The 20,610-nt window shown below is 47.6% G+C and overlaps 1 protein-coding gene across 1 annotated transcript in view; it reads left to right on the top strand.

The window, feature by feature from the left end:
* The window catches only part of NTF3 (neurotrophin 3), a 67,024-nt gene extending 46,916 nt beyond the window's left edge, over positions 1–20,108 (top strand). The window contains exon 2 of the mRNA XM_019464768.2: positions 18,902–20,108. Within this exon, the coding sequence (XP_019320313.1) occupies positions 18,902–19,696 (795 nt within the window). The 3' untranslated portion in view covers positions 19,697–20,108. The remainder of the gene's footprint in view (positions 1–18,901) is intronic.
* The last annotated feature ends 502 nt before the right edge of the window (positions 20,109–20,610 follow it).

Below are 20,610 nucleotides of genomic sequence, written 5' to 3'. Positions count from 1 at the left end.
TGGCCTCGTGTTTAAGAACACGGTTTTGGTGTCAGACATGCCTGGGTTCGAACTGCAGGTCTGCTACTCATCTTCAGAGCCTACTTAACTATGTGGTATGGCCATGGTGTGATCTCAGGCAAGCTACTTTCTCTTGGGAGTGGTTTCTTACTTATGAAAGAGGGAGCCCAGCAAATGCCCCCCAGTCTCTTCTTTATAAATCCAAACCCCAAAAAGCTCCAAAACCCAGTGTCATTTCTTGAAATTACAGCAGATGCACTTGGCTACAAAATACGACCTGAATGGACACTCCCTTCAATGAGCATTTATAATTTTGCAGTGAAAATCTTAGTTTGTTTAATCATGGGGTACTGTCCCAGGTCCATTGAGAGTATTAGATGATATACAGTAAAATACAGGGTTTCAGAGAAGAGACTGTGAACCGGAGGGCCTTCCTTGGAGTGTTATTGCAGAATTAAATCAATTATGACTATAGAGCGTGTAGCCATATTCCTGGCACAGAGTCAACCTCCGTGAGGTTGACTATGATCATTATTGACATTCTAATTATTCTGGAACCTTCACTAAGTAGAGTGCATGATTTTTGCTTGCCCTCTTTTTCTTCTGTTCCCTTCCTTATTGGGACCTTTGAGGAGACTGAAGTGTGGTTTATTATGGGAACTTAAGCTGACATTGTTTAACACCCAAGAGTGGAAAAAAATGGGAACTTCCAGCAAGAAGTTCTCATGCCTCTTTCCTTCTTCCAGATTTCAAGAAGTTCTCATGCCTCTTTCCTTCTTCCAGATTTCTAGTTTCCTGGAGAAGAAGCCATAGGAAATAGGGCATGTTAACAAGGCACCCAGATAGTTGAAGAGCTCATCAAATAAATAGGCCGTATTGCCTTGGTAAAGAATTGAATCTCAAAGCATATGTGTTCATTGTGAAATTCTAACATATTTACAGCACAGTTGTTCTACATTAAAAGATTTACTTTGCTTAAAGCTGAAACTAGTCTAATATATACATTCTTTTTAATTGAAGAATGATGTTTTACTGTTTTCCATGGGAATCCACAATAAGCTTTTTTTGTTGTAAGCCCTTCTAGTGTTCTTTAAAATATAATTCGGTTCACAAAACTTTGATTTGCACTCAACCTTTTCAGAAGCATAAGTAGGATGCAAACTGAGGTCATTACTTCTTCCTTTTCCTGGATGAGTGGCGCTTCATAAATTCTGTTAGTGTGGCATTAGCCAACTACATTATTAACATCACCAAGGGGAATTAAAATGTATCATGTTATAGGATCAAAAGTTCCACATCCTGAGTCAATGCCAGTTTATTTCCAGACCCTTCTGTTTGACCGCAGTCTGCAGTGACCCCCTCCCTCCAACCATGACTCACCCACACTGGGGTGGAAGTCACTCACTGCTCCCACACATCTGTGTGGCCCCATCAGCCTCCCTGTGGTGAAGTGTTGTGCCTTCACAACATCAACATAGAATCACAGAGCCTCAGGTCTGGAAGGAAAACTTTTTTGCCATCGGCTCTATTAAATCCAGTTAATCTGGGCATTTAGACTGCATGCCTGGAAACTCACTACAGCATGCTTTCTAGTAAACTGAAATAGATCTCCCTGAAATAGATGGCTCTAGTGTTTTGTGAGCTGGTCCAGTGGCGGAAGAGCTAGTCGGTTGGCCAGAAATGACTGCCTATAATGAGGCCTATGACCTTTTCCGCCTCAGTTCATCGGGTCCCTGTTGGCCCCACCACGGCATGCCCAGCACAGTGTCAGGACACATTCCTGCACATTCTTGGGTTCCAGCCTACCCTCCGTATTAATCCATTCATTAGCACCAAATTACAGGGTCCCTTGCCAAACCCATCAAGCGTAATTGGAGCTTCTGAAGTCGGTCCCCCAATTATATTAGTTCAGCTGTCTCATTAGCCACCACGCATCATCCAAACCCATCGTCAGACATGTTTTCCTTCATTGTTGTCATTTTCTTAATACAGGTATTGTGGAGAAAGATTGCTTTTAACACACATTTCTGCTTAAACTATTGTTTGATCTGCAGAATTCAGTCCATCTTCCCACTGAAGAGAGTCAGGTTGGGGAGGGTGGGGGTAGGGGTGGCTTATAAAAAAGTGGGCACAAAACTTGGGCCAATGGCAGGTCCCATCCATCTGCTTAGACAGGAGGATGCTCTCATGGCTTGCAGCCAGAGGGGGCCCAGCTTCAGAAATGACCCACTTCGTATAAGCTGGTGCATCCAGGATCCAGTGAGCCTAGAGAAAAGTGAGGTCTGCATTTCGTATTAGAGGGGTCTCCCAGGGTTCACAGACAGATGAAGGATCTCTGCTCCCTGGGGGATCACAGGCATGTGGTATGCCCTATGGACTCTGGAAGACTTTGGTAATAGAAAAGGTTGTCTTTTAGGAAGAGTGCAGGACCAGGAGTCAGGGAGCCGGAATTCTGATTATAGTTTTACTTCCAGCCATGACAACTTTGAGCCCATCACTCACCACCTCTATGCCCTAAATGTCTCAGCTTTAAAATAGAAATACCCTCTCTTTTAATTTTCCTAACTCCATCTAGACCAAAAAAGCCCAAAGACAGTAGGATAGAAGTTTTAAATTCAGCCCTTGGCTTATAACAGGTGCTCAGTGTATCATCCTTCCTTCCTGTAAGAGAGTTGATGGTTCTGCCATGTCCCCAGATGTGTTTGTCTGCCTTGGATCCATGTGTCTGTTCTGGAAAGCTCCGAACCTTCTTTCTAGCCCCTGGGGTCTCATGTTTCCCCCACTTGCCCCTGCATGCACCTCTTAGGTCAAGGGGTTGCCTCACTGCCTGTCTCGAGGTGGCCTCTACTTGAGGGGGATGCTCTACATCCCCAGAGCACCTGTAGGGATGAAGCCATTAAGTACAAATACGCTTTTGAGGAAGAGGAGCTATACACAGTTCCAAGTCTCCCTTGACCAGTTTGAGGTCTTCAGACCTTCCAACTCAACCCCTCCAGAGCTATGGAAACCTACTTTCTGTCTCTTCGGAAACCCACAAAAACTAGCGTGAAGCCATTTTTTAAGTCAAGCCCAATCATCAGAAGATGCATCAGAAAGTCACAAGGGGGCTGGTGTGAGGGGTTGGGGTGCATGGGGTAAGGGTGGGTGAGGACGGATGGAAGGGCTGCCTGTATCCCCATGAGGAGCATTGGAAGTTATGTTGGAAAAATCTCTTCAGCCTTTATTTACCATGGTGGCTAGCCACGGGAGGAGGGGGGAGCCGGGCTGGGGAAGGAAGACAATAGAATGCTGTGTTGCCTTGCTATAAAAGCACGCTCTAAGCAAATAATGTGGCAAGCTCAGTCAGAGCACTGCTCAATTAGCCCCAGTGCTTAAAGGAGGGTCTCCCTGCAGCTGGCGGTGGTGGCAGGCGTGGCGGGCTGGGGCAGAAGAGCTCTGGAGGCAAACCTGCAAGAATCCTAAGCGGGAACCGGCCCCGGGATGAAAAGCACAGAGCGCGCCAGCCTGACCCAAACCCATGCTTCTTGAATAGCCAGCCTGAGAGGGGCTTGATGGGCTGTTCTCGGGAGAGGCAGTGCGGGGAGCCCACGGATGATGTGACCAGAAAAGGGAGTGCAGACGTTTCATGCAGAGAGTGACCGACATATGGAACGTGTTATCGGGAAGGGTTACAGGCTGGAGGAGCTCCTAGAGTTTTTCAGGGGTGGGATGGGGGAGGGGGAAGCCCTCAGAAACTCAAGGAGGTTTCTAAACAAAAGGAATTTGAGAAGGGTTGGAGAAATAATGAGAAATGCAAACTTGACCCAGAGTTTCTCTATCTCTTGGGCTTCTCCCCTGCCTGTCCTTACATGTTTCCAATTCACAGGGACCAGAGAAGGCCACCGGAGCCATGTGCCTTACTCCTTAAATGAGCAGAGCTGGTGGGTGTGTAGTGGGGCGCAGAGTTATGGAAGACCCCCGGGGCCACCCCTTGATTCTCTGTGTCCACGGGGGCCAGAAAGAGAGTGTCAGCCCAGAGCCTTGCCTTAGACCCCTGTCGGGGGGCACCCTGATAGCGGAATGATCTTAGGATGATTTGTTCTGATCCCTTCACTCTGTGGAAGAGCAGACCAGTGCCTGGAAGGTGGGGAAAAAAGGCTTGTCCAAGGTCCCACAGTGACTATGTGGGAAGCTGGAGCAGGGGGCCCCGTCTTTGGAGTCCTCTTAACCCTTCGGTTTTCTCCCCTTCTTGGCTTCGCTCTCCCAACGTACTGTGCACGCGTGTGCACACACACACACACACACACACACACACACACCACATTCACACACACTCACACACACCACACACTCACATGCAGACACACTCATAGATACCCACACAGACACGCACACTACACACTCACACACATTCCCACAAACACAGAGACACACACCAATGCACACACTTAAACAAGTCGTCACATAGTCAGATACACACATACATACCACACACTCACATGCAGACACATGGACATACGTACCACACACAGATTTTCACATAGACACGTAAACCACCCCCCCACACACACACACTCATACACATTCACACACAGATGTCCACGCAGATGTGCGCACCACACACACACAGACATTCCCACAAGCACCCAAACACACAGCACACGTACACACTCACACCACAAGCACACACTCACACAAATATTCAGTCACACACATGCATACATACCACACACTCACATGCAGACACAGACATACACACCACACAGATATTCACAGACACATAGACATACACACAGTGTGCACATACACTTAACTCACACACAGATGTACACACCACACACTCACACAAACACACAAGTTTTCACATAGGCATGCACATGTAGGCACACTAAACACCCACACACAGATATTCACACATACACACTATACACTCAGAGCAGATGCACACACTCACACACGGACACACACACACACACACTCACAGATACATACACCCAGGCATACACACACAGACATAACACAGATGTTCACACAGGCATGCGGACACATTCACACACACACGCACACACACACACACACACACACACACACACACGCATGTGCGCTTGCACGCTGCCTGGCCTGTTTCCCAACAGCACATGCTTTGATTGGAATTCCTCTTCTTCCCCACCTCTAAAGACCAAGGGCTGCTGGCATTGCCCCCACCTACTCTTGGAACAAAGTACAAGTGGCCTGAATGATTATGGCCTATTTTGTGGGCCTCCACACCATCGCCAGAAGCTCCTTTTGAAGCTGAGCTCTCCTGCCTTCGTGCTTTCCTGTAGTACCTGGTCTGTGGCTACCTGCCCGCCATTTCCCTGGTGGGTGGGAAGAAAGTGTAAGCTGGTGCAGGATATCTGGGGGACAGTGGCAGGGTAGAGCAGTTTCTAACATGGATCTAAGTGCACACACCCTCTGGGGTTACAGTGGTGGTGGCTTTGGAGAGGACGTTCATTCCCACTTCTGTTTTTCCCTGGCCAGGAAAAAGGCCACCCATCTAGCGGCCTTTGACTCAGTCGAAAACTCCCATTCAGGAAAGCCTTGTCTACCTCTCTGTCTCTGTGTCCCTCCCTCCTTCCCTCTCTCCATTCCTCCCTCCTTCTCTTTCTCTGTCTTTCTCACACACACACACACACACACACACACACACACACAGAGGCACACATGTACGCACATGTGCTTGTGCACGCACGCACACACACATACACACACATACACCCTGAAGCCTCAAAGAGTAGAGGATGGCTTTGCTCCCCTGCTTTGGCACTTTGCAGTCAGACCCTTCGGGATTTCAGCACCTGGGCTTGAGCATGCCTTCAGGTGATCGGTGGCTCCAAGGCTCCTGTTCACAATTCCACCTCAAGTCATCAGCAATATGCCAACAGTGGTCCTAGAGATTCATTTTAGATCTGTCCTCCAGGAGTTTACTCAGATGCTTCTGGGCAAATTTCATGAAATGTCATCATTGAAACTAACAAATGACACATTTAATCCTGTATAGTTTTTCTAGCTCTGGGTGTTTGCTTATTTTCGCTATGTAGCAAACCACCCCAAACTTAGTGGCATAAAATGCAGCCATTTTTTCATTTCTCGTGACTTTGTGGGTCAGGAATTTGGGGACTGCTGGGCTGGGTGATATTTCTGTGCCATGTGGCCTTAACAGAGGTCGCTTGGTGGTATTCATTTGGGTGATGGGTTGGTCTGGATTATTTAGGTCAGTTTTACTTGCAAGGCTAGTGCCCTGGCAGGGCCAGACAGAAGACCATCGAGGGGAGCCTCTCCAGCATGGTGGCCTTGCGACCTGCCAGATGACTCATGCAGTAGCTCAGGGCTCCAGCGACAGGTGGACGCTGCATGGCCTCTTACAGCCTTGGAAGTCATATAACATTACTTACGCTTTACTATATTGGTCAAGCAGCCACAGGCCACCCACATACGAGGGCACACAGATACCACCTCTAGATAGGAGTGTCAAAAATGGGCAGCTGTGTTTTAAACTAGCAACATACTTGTCTATGTTATCTGGCCCCAGTGTATTTTCCAGCTAGACCCTCTTTGTAGATTGAATCATTTTTGATACCTGATGTATCAAGAGAGCCTCTATTTGTGCTTAAACATCCCCTCTCAAGCTTCCAGGGTGGCTCCACTGTCTCCATCGTCCAGGGTTCTGTGACTGGCCTGCAGTCCTCTGACCTCCAGCTTTTCCTCTGAGAATGTGCAGCCACACTCAGTAGCATCCTGAGAAGCATAATGACAGACTCCAGAGAGGCTCTCCAGAAACAATGAAATTTTCAAACATAATGGAGAGCATTGGTCTTAAGGACGTTGAGGAACAGGGACACCAAAGGGATGGAAAAGCCATCAGCATGGAGGTGAGGTCATGCAGAGTAATGACAGGATCACACATGGGAAGGAAAATGCACAAAATCCTAAAGCCCTTGAGGAATGTGGATATCACATGGAGGATGGTGTTGATGCTACCCAGATATTTGTAAAAGGAAGAAGAAGGGAAAGATTCTGCTTCCATGGGCTACCTCATTGGCTAGGTCAGGCTATGAGCACCTCAGACGACCCACATTGTATTGTTAAAGGTGCCATGCTGGTCAGGCTCACACGGGACCCCTCTGCCCCCTCAAGGATGCCCTGCTATCAGTGAGCCTTGTGGACAGGACCCCTCCTTGTGTTCTTAAATATATTGTCCTGTGCTGGTTCCTGATGAGCAACACATGGCTGGTCCTCTGGAGAGCTGGGTTCTTTTTTTTCCTTTTTAAACTTTATTTTTTTAAGTTTTTTTTAAAATTGATTTTGAGAGAAAGAGAGAGGGAATGGGGGAGGGGCAGACAGAGATGGGGAGACAGAGGATTCCAAGCAGGCTGTGCACTGTCAGCGTAGAACTCAAACCCACGAACCGGGAGATCATGACCCTAGCTGAAACCAAGAGTCAGATGCTTAACTGACTGAGCCACCCAGGTGCCCCATGGAGAGCTGGGTTCTATTTCTGGCTCTTCCACTAATTTTGTTGTTCCGTTTGGGGCAGATCACTTTCCTGCCATAATCTTCCCATGCTATGAGAATCCTAGTGGATTAGGATGCTGGTGCTGGCTCCATAGAATGGGGAGGACCAGAAAATGAGACCAGTAATGAGGCTCAGGGTTGGCAGAGGATAATAGAAGAATGGAGGACTCTAGCTCAAAAGAAGCTTTAAAACCCTTTAGTTTGATAATTCTTCACCTAGGGTCTGTGGACCTCTGGGTTAGACTTCAGGGAGTCTGAAATGCCTTGAAAGTTTTCTGAAAAGTTGTTCTTTTATGTGAACATGTTTTTCAGGGGAAAGATGCTTTAGCTTTTAGCACATTCTAAAAAGGGTCAATGATCCAAAAATGGTTAAGAACCACTGCTTCAGTCTACCAGCATTATGTTATGTGATTCTTAACCGGGAGGGATACAGCCTCCCCAGATGGTATTCAGAAAGTGTGAGTACATTTTTTCAGTTGTCACCATGACTGGGGGACATGATTGGTATTTAGTAGATGGGGACCAGAGCTTCATGTGTGGGGGACAAGACTGAATAATGAATAACTATCCTGCCCAAATACCAGCAGCACCCTGTGGAGAAATATCATCAGGAATTCAGACCCAAAGATGAGCAATGATTCTCCCGTTGCCACAAAGCTCATGAGTGGCAGAGTGGGTTTTATTCATGAATCAGAGCAGGAAATGTGCCAGGAGTCCACATTATTTTATTTTTGCTTGCCAACCACAAATATACTACAAAGAAAACCATAGAATCGGAATCTGTCTCACCTTCGAAAATCCAGCAATTTTCCAAAGAAATCCCTGGGTTCTTGGTCTTCTTTACCATCAAATAAGGAAGGAAGGAAGAAGTGTTTTACATATTGGGAAGCCAGGGAGTGTATAAATGAGCCCGTTAGCCACACATGCCATAGATATATTTTTCAGCCACTGTGAATTGGTGACACCAGGCTTAGACTGTGAAATGTACTCTTTACATTCCAGAGGCCCTGTCCTGGATGTCCCTTTCTCTAAAAAGGAAAGGAATATTAATATATCAGTGTGGCACTCACTGCCTGGTTCACTGCAAGCAAGTGGCAGGTGCCTTAGACTCTCTGGAATGAATTGGGAGGCATTATGCGGTACTGGCTACAAGTAAGGCCCATGGGGTCACACCGACAGGGGTTTGCATCCTGGCTCAGCCTCTCAGTTGATATGTGATCCCAGACAAAATGACTTAATCCTTCTGAGCCTCAGTTTCCTCAACTGAAAAGTGGGGATAATAATCGTCTCTGTGAGGATTAATTGAGATAATCCATGTAAAGTGTCCCACAAAGTCCCTAGCATATGGCGCGGCTCAGTAATGCTAGCTGTTATTACAAGCGATTATTACGACTGTGTCTGTGATCAAAGACAGCTTCGGGTGCAGAGTGTTGGTGCCAAAATTGCTTTCAGAGGACAAGCTCTGGGTTGGTTTTCAGTCTCGCCCAGCTGCCCAGAAAGAGAGTCAGTAGACTGTTTGGGATTGGAGTTGTAATGTTTACAAAGTGCCTACCGCACACTCCAGCTTTGGTGGAAGATTGATTTTCTTACTGTGTGCACATCCCGTAGCCTTTCACGAGGGGGCAAGCAGAGGTCCAGGAAATCACATAGACGTCTCTCCTGCCTCGGTTTCCTGGTCTGCCAGGGTGTTCAGGTGAATGATGGCAGCCAGGGTGAGCAGAGGGAAGAGGTGCCCAGAAAGTAGGCAGAAGCCGTGGCACTCAGTCTTCAGCCATGAGTTTCCTGGAGAGGGGATCCAGACCAAAGATGGCTACGGACTATTTGCCAATCCCTTATTCTCATGAAAGGAGGTTGGCCGTGGGGCCAGCAGAGAGGCTGAGGGGGACACATAGGCTATATTTGACACGAGCCCTATTGCCAAGCCTGGAGGAGAAAGGCTGCCATCTGACCACACTGCAGCCAAGTCCTCATGGGGCCAAACCATTATGGTTTGGGTTGATCCCGGTCTTGCTGCCGCTGCCCTGGTTGATGCACAAAGGTTTGGGTATTGCCAAGTCAGCTGCGGTCTTGGTTTGGAAGAGGCATCCGGAGTGTGAATGGAAGTCGTGCTTTGGGATTTCCCTTAGCTTCCAGCACTCAAGATGAAGCCAACTTCTTTTTCTGCCATTTTGAGACTCATTCTTGGCCAGGTGGACAAGATAAGTAATTTATCATCATCATTGTCATCATCTATTTTCATTATTAAAGATCACTCAGCAGTCCCTACCTTGTAATAATATTACCTTTCAGCTGTATAGCACTTTGCAGGTAATGCAGATGCTTGACACATCAACCCAATTCAAACACAAGGCATAAATCTAAAACAAAAAGTTGACTTGGACCATTATTCTCTGATGCTGAGAGTTTAATGCCAGCTGTACCCCCAACTGTCTGTATAACTGAAGCAACCTTCTCTTGCATGTTTTTACACTTGGAAAATGGAGTTTCCCCAGATGCAGAAAGCAAAACCAAAATGTCTTAGAATATTAAATGATACAGTCATTTAGAAATAGCCTGGCTGTACCCCATCCTCATCTTGAGGGGGCTGCAGCATGCCCCCCACACACATGAGCCCATATATGCACACTTTTATGTACACTGGTGGGGGATTGTTAGTGTCCAGAACAAAGAAAACTAAATTTGTAAACACATGCCATTATAACTAGTAGCTGGATTGACTCAGATTTTCTCTGCAGATCCTTCCTTGTCCACCCTTTGGCCATGAAATGAGAGTCTGTCGTATGCAAAGGATAAAGAAAATCTGGATTTCCTGGGGCTTGTGTTGGCATACCAGGCTTCTTTCAGATCTCTTTGCCAAGATGGGGGCCATGCCAGAGGGTTCCTTGGCCTGGGGAATAACTGTACTACCTTGCTCTTGGAGCTGCTGATGCACATTGTTTTGACATGTGCCATACCTTCCGTCTTTCACTGCCTTGGGGCCACAGGAGAGGGTATGCTTTGAATAACGTAAAATTCCTCTTCCAACAGCTGTGCAAAAGCAAACTCACAGCTTTCAACTTCCATCTCAGGGCATTGAGCTTGGGTTTTGAATATGGGCTCCTTGTCAGTTCAAGAGTCTCTCTTCCTCATTTACTGGCCTCCAAGAGGGACCAGTGTCAGAGATTCCTTTCCGAGGGAGGTGAGTAGACTTTTGAAGTTCTCTATTTGTTTTGTTTCATCCTGGGATGTGCCTTCCCTGATGACTGTGTGCCTTGTTGCCCCTGGGGAGCCAGCATCTCCTGAAAGTTGAGGACCTTGTCCTGTCCCAGATCTCGGGGCAAGTGTTGTCCAAGTCAGGCAAGTTCAGAACCCTGAGTTTAAGTAAGTTCTAACAAGAGGAACAAGAGAGCAATCCAAATCCCTCCCCCTGCTCTCACCTGTTCTGACTGTGTAGGTGTGGGTCTGCCTAGGGACTGGGCCTCTCAAATGAAGCAAGGAGAGGTGCGTCTTCCTTCCTTGGGTCCCTGATCACTTCTGGTTTGGGGGAAGCCAGAGCATGCTCATCAGCACCTTTTGTGAACAGCCATCCACTTGCTCTCTGATCTTGGCTCCATTTCTTGCCCTCTCTAAGGCTCAATTTATGTATTCTTTATGCTTCATGAGACAGGGAACGGAAGAGTTGCTGCCACTGCAGAGGCGAGCTCAGAATGTATGAGGCGAGATTTAGAAAAGAACATAGGGTTATAGGAGAAGACGGTGCTGTGGAAACCCACACAGCCCTGGTCATGTGAGTTCATTTCTCATTTGCTCCTTGTAGCCATTCCAAGTCACTCCTTCCCTTCATCCCTTTACAAACATTTCCCTCCCTTGTTGGTTTTGGATTCATCTTGCCCCCAGTGAGTTAACCTACGTGTTTCCAGTTTGAATCTCATCATGCTATTTCCAGGTTGCCAACCCCCATGGGTGCTGGGGAATAATTGGTCTGTCCTCACCGCTGTTTGCAGCACCTTCCCTTTGAGCGTCATCTGTGCATTTTAATTAATCTGCCACTTTTTCCTCTCTCCTGCTTCCGGATCATTAATAAAGAGATTAACCAAAACCAGACCAATCCCCAGCAGAGGCTCCACCAGGATCTCTCTCTCTCTCTCTCTCTCTCTCCCTCTCTCCCTCTCCCTCTTCCTTTCTCCCTCTCTCCCTCTCTCTCTCTCTTTCTTGCTCTCTCTTCCAGCAACAAGCCTTGTCATGGGTCAGAACATCTTCATGTGGCCCCACTGACTAATTTTCAGGCCCCAGGACCTGGGTTCAGAACAAAGCCAATTTGAATTAATTTTTTAATTAAGATATGGGGAGCAAGCTTTGCCAGTCTTTTATATGGCCTTAGTTTAATATTTCCACCACATTCCTTTCCCTTTTGTCATTCTACTTTAAATCTATCGCTTTCCCACCTCTCCCCCTTTCCAGTCCCTGAACAAGATATTAGGGTTATCTGGCAGGATGGAGTCTTTTGAGCCCTTAGTATTAGTCAGAGACCATGTCATAGCTTCAGAAATTCTCCAAAGAATTAAACCCTTTTGGATACAGCTGGACAGTGTCCTTGTTAACCCAGCCAGAGAAATGCATTTGCCTCCAGAGGATGTGGCTGTACCAGAAATAATGAAATCTCTTGAATTTGCATATTAAAAACTTGGCAAATTAAAAAGTGCCGCCACATTTGATCTCATGCCTCCTCCTTGAGAACAGCTAGAACATAGCCTCTATGCCTTGTTTGTAAGTCATCCTGGTTTCCAGTGCTGGCACCAAAGCCAGGACTTGAGATGGTATGTTTGGTGCCCTGTCCACTACAGCACACGGCCTCTGCAGAGATGGGTGACCCTCAGAGGGACTGACCTTGGAGGGCATCAGGCCCCAGCAGGACAGAGTTTGCTTACTTTCATGGTGAACACTTTCATAGCGAATATGGGGAGGAAGAAATAGGAACAGTGTCCTCAAACACCTGGAAACTCTGCCCAGCCGTGGACCTTGAACTTCCTCTGGAAATAAACTCTCTGGAATGTTTGAGGCCGGGGACGGACGGACCACATGGCATAATCTTTGAGAGCATCGATTCCAGAGCCAGACTGTGATCAAATCCTGGCTCTGCCGCTTATTAGCTGGTTACTCACCGTCTTGTGCCTCAATCTCCCCCATTTGAAATGGGGAACGTTCATCCATACCTCAGAGGAGCTGTTACTGAGATTAAAGATTTAATGTATGTCGGCCCCTGGCACGTAGCATTTTTGTTCCTGATGCTCCCATTCCATCCAGGCTAACAATGTACTCCACACGTGTGCAGCAAGCAAGGTCTCTAGGTGCTGGCTCAGGGGGAGGCACAGGTGCTGGGAAGCTAGTCCTGGAGTGGGAAATTGGAGCTCAAAAGAGAGCGCCCCCAGGTGTTTGTGTGTGACAGACATGAGTGGCTGTGGGCTCAGGTCCTGTCCCACCCTGGCTCTCTACCCAGCTCTCTTTTCCATTTGTGCTGCTTTGCCCAAAAACCCTCTGTGTGTGTTGTAAACTGAGCCAGAAAGGAGGAATCAGAAATTGCTCTCTTTTGAGTATTTTGAGGGATGGTGAAACCTTGTAGGAATGTTGCTCCGGAGACTGAGAAAACACCATATGTGGGAAAGCATTTCTAAGTGAGGAAAATAGCATCTGCTAGTTGGTCAGGATCTTGGAAAACTCTGAGCAGGGGAAATGGGCACTGGGGAGAGTGTAGGAAGGGGGTTTTACTGAGGTCTTTAACAGGTCTTTTTCCAATTATAGCCAAGAAGAGCCTGGGGACCATGGCCTACTTCAGAGCCAGGCCTTGTATTTTCTTTGGGAAAAGAAGGCCGAGTTGAGTGGCTTCCAGACCAGGCTTGGCAGAAGCCCATACAGGATCTCAGGCCACTGAGCAGTGTGTTGGGCAGGTCTTGATCATGGTAGGCATTCATTCACTAAGGAGACATGGGGACTCTGCAGTGGTCCAGCCCTGTGCTAGGCAGCAGGCATGTGTACATGAAGGGGACATGGGCCCTTCACCAAGAGGAACATACAGATGATGATAACACACTAGGATACTTGGATACTTGACCGAAAGAGAAGGAGCATAGAGATCCTTCTAAATTGAAAAATTCACTGACGTGCCATGCCTGGGTCAAGCTGGCGCTGCCTTCCTTTTCTTACTCCCCACTCCAGAGAACTCGTCTTCTGGGGAAAGCCCACCCCAGAAGATGGGGTGGAAAATGCAGGCTCTGGTGACCAGAAGGAGCCAGAGCTCAGATTCAGGCCCTTCTTGCCCCTGGCTTATTCAGAAACACCACTTCCCAGCCTCCCATACCTGTTTGCTTTTGTGATTTTCCTATTCTCTGTGCCTCCAGCTCACAATAATCTTTTCTTCTCCCACAACGAGTGTGGCTGGTCTGAGATCCAAGCACTTGCTAGTGGTGGCATTTGGGAGAAAGCTCTGTGTTGGTGCAAATTGCTGTGGGTTGTCTGTGGAAAAGGAATTCCTGACTCCAGCTGCTCGGTACCTTGTATGTGTGCCTCGAGGACAGGCATTCAGCGACTCTGCTGCCACAGATAATGCAAGTTCATGTCCCAATAACATTTCCAGTGTACCGCAACATGCCAGATACTGTGCTCAGTGCTTTCATACAGATTTCATTATGTACCTCTCACAATAATGTTGATTATGCATGAGCCACATGATCTTTATTGAGCTTAGGAACCAGGTGTCCTCTGTCACTCTTTACTGTTAACTGAGGCGTCGAACCTTAGAAGACGCCCTCCACCCCACGCCACGCCTCAGTTTCCTTCAAACATCTGTGTTTTAGAGAGTTCTATTAGCACCATTCTTAGACTTGCCCTCTACAGAAAATCTACAAGCAGATTATCAAGGTGGAGGCCACAGGCACCCTGCTGGGTTTTTTTAATCTTTTTTTAATGTTTATTTTTTGAGAGGGAGAGAGAGACAGAGCATGAGCAGGGGAGGGACAGAGAGAGAGGGAGACACAGAATCTGAAGCAGGCTCCAGACACAGGCTGGAGCACAGGCTGACAGCACAGAGCTTGACATGGGGCTTGAACTCATGGACCATGAGATCATGACCTGAGCCGAAGTCGGATGCTTGACTGACTGAGCCACCAGGTGCCCCACCCTGCTGGGTTTTTAATGCAGCCTTGCAAATGCCTTAGAAACACTGAGCAGCCTGCAGATGATTTCCGCCCACTGCATATTCCCAGGTATCATCATAAGGTTTTGGATTTGTTGGTAAGAAACAGTGGAGCTCCAGAAAGAGGTAGGACTGATGCTAAGAGGCATTTGGAAGCTTTGTTATATTAGCACTTTTTTTTTTTTGGTCTCACCCCCACCCCCACCCATGATGGCCTGATTTTTCTGTGCTGAGTTTCTGTGCTTGGGACTTGAGAGAGAGCCAGAGTTGTCTAAAAGAGTCAGGAGACCTGTGTTCTAACCCCCTCCCCCCATGCCCTGGGCTCCCAGAGGCAATGCCAAACAAGGTAGGGGTGGTAGGAGCAGGTCCACCCAGGTACAGTAGTGAATATTGTCAGGAGAGAACCTAAAAATAGTAATAAGATCAACTAAAAGTCGGTCTGCTTTTTATGGTCAGCATGCTTTGGTGATTTTTAGCCATATCAGTGATAAAATATTCCTTCCTGGTGATCCTGACTTCTCCCATTGCCCCCATTTAATTCCCACTTTCCTTGGTTGTCACTGCCCAGGGAAGGAAAACAGGTAGTCATGAGGGCCTTTTCACTCTGCACAACCCCAGGCTCTCCCAGCCAGATTGCAGCTGACGTTATAGCCCTCGTCCACAGCTTTGAACAGGACACCCTCCCATGCAGTCCTTGGTGGACTGGGCTCTGCCCATCCCTCCTGACCAAAAATGGATGGCTACTCTTACCTTCAAACAATCTCTGCAGCCAGGGCTGGCTTCTTGGGTGTGCAGCAAGTGCCATAGCACAAGGTCCTGCACTCAAGAAGGGGATCCCACACTCACGCTTTAATGCTCTATGGTTACAATTTTGAAGTTCTTAAGAATTTTATCTTCAAATCTGTGTTTTATATGTGAAGTCTGGTGGGACCATGGAGCACACACCTGAGGGCTGGGAGGGTTTGCTCACATACAGTCACACCTCCTGCCACCATTATTTTCACACAAGGCTTTGCAACTTAGGTAGCTGTCCTGACTTCAGCCACCCTCACTTCCGTTCCTGGCTCACTGCACCCAGACCTCCACCTCATATTCACCATGGAGAGGTTGCAGGGGAGAGGCACAGACAGGAAAGGGCTCCTGGCCTTGGAAAAGAGGGGATCTTGTGAGGAAAGCATGGAGTGCCCTGAGGCCTGTGATACCTTGTACCACAGGCAATTGGAAAACACACTGAGAGATTGCAAAGAAAGTGGTGGTTACTACTTTGGGGTGGGGGAGGGAGGGTTGTGGAGAAGTTAGCTTTCCAACTGGGCACTGAAGAATGAGAATAACTTCAACAGGAAAGGTGATGAATGTGTGCCGGGGAGAGGAACGACACGTGCACACGGCTCCTAAAGCTTGTCCTGGCAGCTTTTGGAAGAGCAAACAAGGCTGGGTCCTGGGAGTGTGAGCCTAGCTGTAATCTGACCAAAAGGGCCACCTGGCCAGAAGTGCAGGGGATCCCTCTACCCTGTGCATTTCTCTTCCTCTTTCAACTGCAATTAAGTTTTCCTCATCTATAAAATGCAGGACTTGGATTAAATGCTTGCTTTATATCTCTCTTCTACTCCTACAAGCTTTTGTTTCCGTGTTCAAGCACCATAAAGATTCTTCCTTTTGTATCTCAAGGCCATCCACTGGCACCATCCACTTTGCTTCCTGTCCGTTCCCCCTTGTAAATTACCTTGCTAATCTACACATCTACTCTCCATGTCCCTAGGATCTCTCTCATTGACCCTACTTGATCTATTTCCCCACGAGCAGGTATCCTGTGTATTCTTAGCTTACAGTGGCTGGGCCTTGAGAGGATTTCGTAAATTGTTTTTTGATAGACTCTTAGTCCCCAATTATTTTATTGCAGCTGTATTCCATTTTGGGGGCGGGGAATGAGCGTGCAATTCTAGCTACATGTATGCCATTCATTTTGGGCTCAAGTTTCAGTTTGTCAAGCCTGCAGTATTGAAGGAAATGTCAGTGATACGCAGAGTGGGAGGGAGAGCAGTTATCCTGTGGGAACCACTTTCCTAGGATAATACAATTCCTGGGACAGTCTCTAGGGGTGGGCAGCAAAGCTAGAATCCTTCTTTTGGCTTTGACCTTGAAGGAGTCATTTGTCCCACAAGAGTGGTTCCCATGGAAAGAAGATGGTCCCCTTATCAAAGAGGTGGGCCAAGGGCCAGGAGGAGGAAGTTGGAGCGAAGTGCTTGCAGCGTTGTTGGCCTTTGGGAACGAGAGAGCAGTGCTTCAGACAAGACGGGAAAGAGGCTGCGTCTGGAAGTCCCGGGAGCTAGTTAGCGTGGGCAAGCTCGGGCATGGGTACTTGGTAAGCAGGGCTGCTTCTGTTTCTTGTGCCGCTCTTGTTTATTTCCCTTCTATTTTCCCCCTGGATTTAGTAAAGTCTTTTTGCAAATACCAAAGGTGAACCGAGGGAAGGCTTTTTATTTTCCATGCTTAGAGCCTTAAAGGGGAAACTGAGAAGCCCTGGAGGTCAGTGAGTTGGTAGTGATGGTAACTAAGGGATGGAAACCTCAAGGCTGTGGTGTGGATCACAGAGTACAGGTGGAGATCACTCCTGTAGCCAGCCCTCCCCACCTGAAGCGCCTCCTTGCAGCACCGACCTTCGGAAAAGCTGGGCTTTGCTCTAGTGAGAGAGAACCAGCCAGAAAGGTATCTTGAGGCCAGCCCTATAATTCCGTAAGGACCCGACAGAAACCACGTCTAGAGGTTCTGCTGTGGCAACGGAAGGAAAGTGTGGATGGGTTAAAATGCCACTTCAACAAGGAGATAGCAAAATTAAGACACAGCCACCAAAGGAAACCTTTTGTACTAGAAACTTAAAAGGCCAAACAAACAAAAGTGAATCCACAGGGAATCTTGCTGTTCAGGGCAAGTCCAGCCCATTAACTTGAGCTGGTTGTTGCTCTGTCTCCATCTCCTACAAGCAGCGCTCTGGCAGGGCCTCCCCTTTGTGAAGGGTTTGCGGGGAGGGGGGTTCTCTGTGAAGCAGTTGGGCACCCTGGTGAAGCATGTCCACTGGAGAGCTTGGCTAGGCCTTCTCACAGAGTGGGGAGCAGCCCACAAGTTCATTACAAGGTCAAGAGAACAGGTCCACCAGACATGGCCTGGCGAGGGAGGAGCCCATCTCTGAGGCTACATCATGCAGGCAGCCGACCTGACCCCATCCTCAGGTATTTCTTTGAGAGACCCAGAAGCTTCATCAGGTGTGGGGGAGGGCGGTAGAGCTCTGTTCCTTGAGACAATTGCAAGTCTGCTCCTGTTGCTAAAAGAATGTAAACACACCTTTATAATTTTTAGATTCAGTTTCTTCATAATTTGCCAAGGTACATTGGACTCTGGTCTTTTCAGGCTCAAGTGATACTTAAAAAATTTTTTTAATGTTTATTTATTATTTTGAGAGAGAGAGAGAGAGAGAGAGACAGAACGTGAATGGGGGAGGGGCAGAGAGAGAGAGAGACATAGAATCCAAAGTAGGCTTCAGGCTCCGAGCTGTCAGCACAGAGCCCGATGCGGGGCTCAAACCCACGAATGGTGAGATTATGACCTGAGCTGAAGTCAGACACTCAACCAACTGAGCCACCCAGGCACCCCTCAAGTGATGTTTAAAGAAGTAGCAGGACGTCGTCCACACAGAAGAGACGGCTGCAGATAGAGCACACATCAAACGCAGATGCCGTGGGGGATTTCTGAGAGCAGAGACAGAAGTCCAAAGTGCTCACCTCATCGTCCCTCTGCCTTTGAGGCTCCTAGGAACATGGGTCCTGGGGAAAGCCCTGACTCTTGTGTACTGTAGATCTCGCCACTCATGTATTTGGTTTAAAAAAAGTTATTTTGCCCTCTCTGTCTCTCACCTGCACAAGACACACACACACACACACACACTTCTTTCCCTATCACACAGCCACAATGCTGGAGGGAAGATTTGAGAGGTCTAAGAGAAAAAGGTACTTTAAAGATTCAGAGGACTCCTATTGAGACGGTATTTCCCAAGGAGAGAAATTGACAGCCCTGGTCCCTGACATCAGAGAAGACTCTGGAAGGTGACACCCTGCTCTTGCTTGCTCTCTCACAGGGTTACTCAACCCAGAATGACATGGATTCAGCTGCCACAGCCTGCCACTAACACCTGCGTTTCCTTTTCAGATCTTACAGGTGAACAAGGTGATGTCCATCTTGTTTTATGTGATATTTCTCGCGTATCTCCGTGGCATCCAAGGTAACAACATGGATCAAAGGAGTTTGCCTGAAGACTCGCTAAATTCCCTGATTATTAAGCTGATCCAGGCAGATATTTTGAAAAACAAGCTCTCCAAGCAGATGGTGGACGTTAAGGAAAACTACCAGAGCACCCTGCCCAAAGCAGAAGCCCCCCGAAAGCCGGAGCAGGGAGAGCCCACCAAGTCGGAGTTCCAGCCAGTGACTGCAATGGACACAGAACTCCTGCGGCAACAGAGACGCTACAGCTCGCCCCGGGTCCTGCTGAGTGACAGCACCCCCTTGGAGCCCCCTCCCTTGTATCTCATGGAGGATTACGTGGGCAACCCCGTGGCGGCCAACAGAACGTCGCGGAGGAAGAGGTACGCGGAGCACAAGAGTCACCGAGGTGAGTACTCGGTATGCGACAGCGAGAGCCTGTGGGTAACCGACAAGTCCTCAGCCATCGACATTCGGGGACACCAGGTCACGGTGCTGGGGGAGATCAAAACCGGCAACTCTCCCGTCAAACAATATTTTTATGAGACGAGATGTAAAGAAGCCAGGCCTGTCAAAAACGGTTGCAGGGGGATTGACGATAAACACTGGAACTCTCAGTGCAAAACGTCCCAAACCTACGTCCGCGCACTGACGTCAGAAAACAATAAACTTGTAGGCTGGCGATGGATACGGATAGACACCTCCTGTGTGTGTGCCTTGTCGAGAAAAATTGGAAGAACATAAATTGGCATCTCTCCCCATATATAAATTATTACTTTAAATTATATGATATGCATGTAGCATATAAATGTTTATATTGTTTTTATATATTATAAGTTGACCTTTATTTATTAAACTTCAGCAACCCTACAGTATATAAGCTTTTTTCTCAATAAAATCAGTGTGCTTGCCTTCCCTCAGGCCTCTGCCATCTGTTAAACCTTATTTTGTGACCCGGCTCTCAGGAGCCGTTCTGCCGCTCTGTAAAATCTGTGTACACCAGTATTCTGCATTCAGTATTGTCAAGGCCATGACTGTCGTTTTAGTAAACTTGTTAAAATCAGATGCTGTCAGAGTTGTGTGTAGACACAGTGATGTCCCCCCTTCTGGTATACTTCATGTTTGATTAGTTCATTAAATGCACTGTTACCACGTCCGTTGAAATGATACCCAGTAGCTTTGAGCTCCACACTTAATTCTGGCCAGCAAGTTCACCATCAAGGACTTGCTCTCTCCTTTCTCTGCTGTCACTTTTGCCAATTAAAATCATGATCTGCTCCAACATTACGGCCACGGAACAATAATAACAAACCTGGCAATTTTAGTTTTGGAAGTTTCTTTTCAGCACATTTGTTGTTTTGGGGTTTGGGGTTAAGGGTTGGATTCTTTTTTGGTTTTTGGCTTTGCCTTTTGTTTTGCTTTCTGTAAGTGGTTTTCATCCTTTTAGGCATATAGGAAAAAATGTTTTAACTGTTTGTAACAGAACAATTGTACGGTTACCCAAAAGCAAGCTGAAGTGGATCATGGATAATCTACACACGGCAGCAAACTTCCTTCCTCATCAGAGATCCTCTGAGCACATGGCCTCCCCACTCCTATCAGGGCCCCTCCCAGAGCTGCATGAGGAATTAGAAAATGGTTGCACTTTGGAGTCAGAC

The sequence above is a fragment of the Panthera pardus genome, unplaced genomic scaffold (genome assembly GCF_024362965.1).
Source record: "Panthera pardus isolate Hobbes unplaced genomic scaffold, ASM2436296v1 HiC_scaffold_6, whole genome shotgun sequence".
NCBI lineage: Eukaryota > Metazoa > Chordata > Mammalia > Carnivora > Felidae > Panthera > Panthera pardus.
The sequence above is the reverse complement of the archived record's forward strand: the minus strand, read 5'-3'. Positions and strand labels throughout refer to the sequence as shown.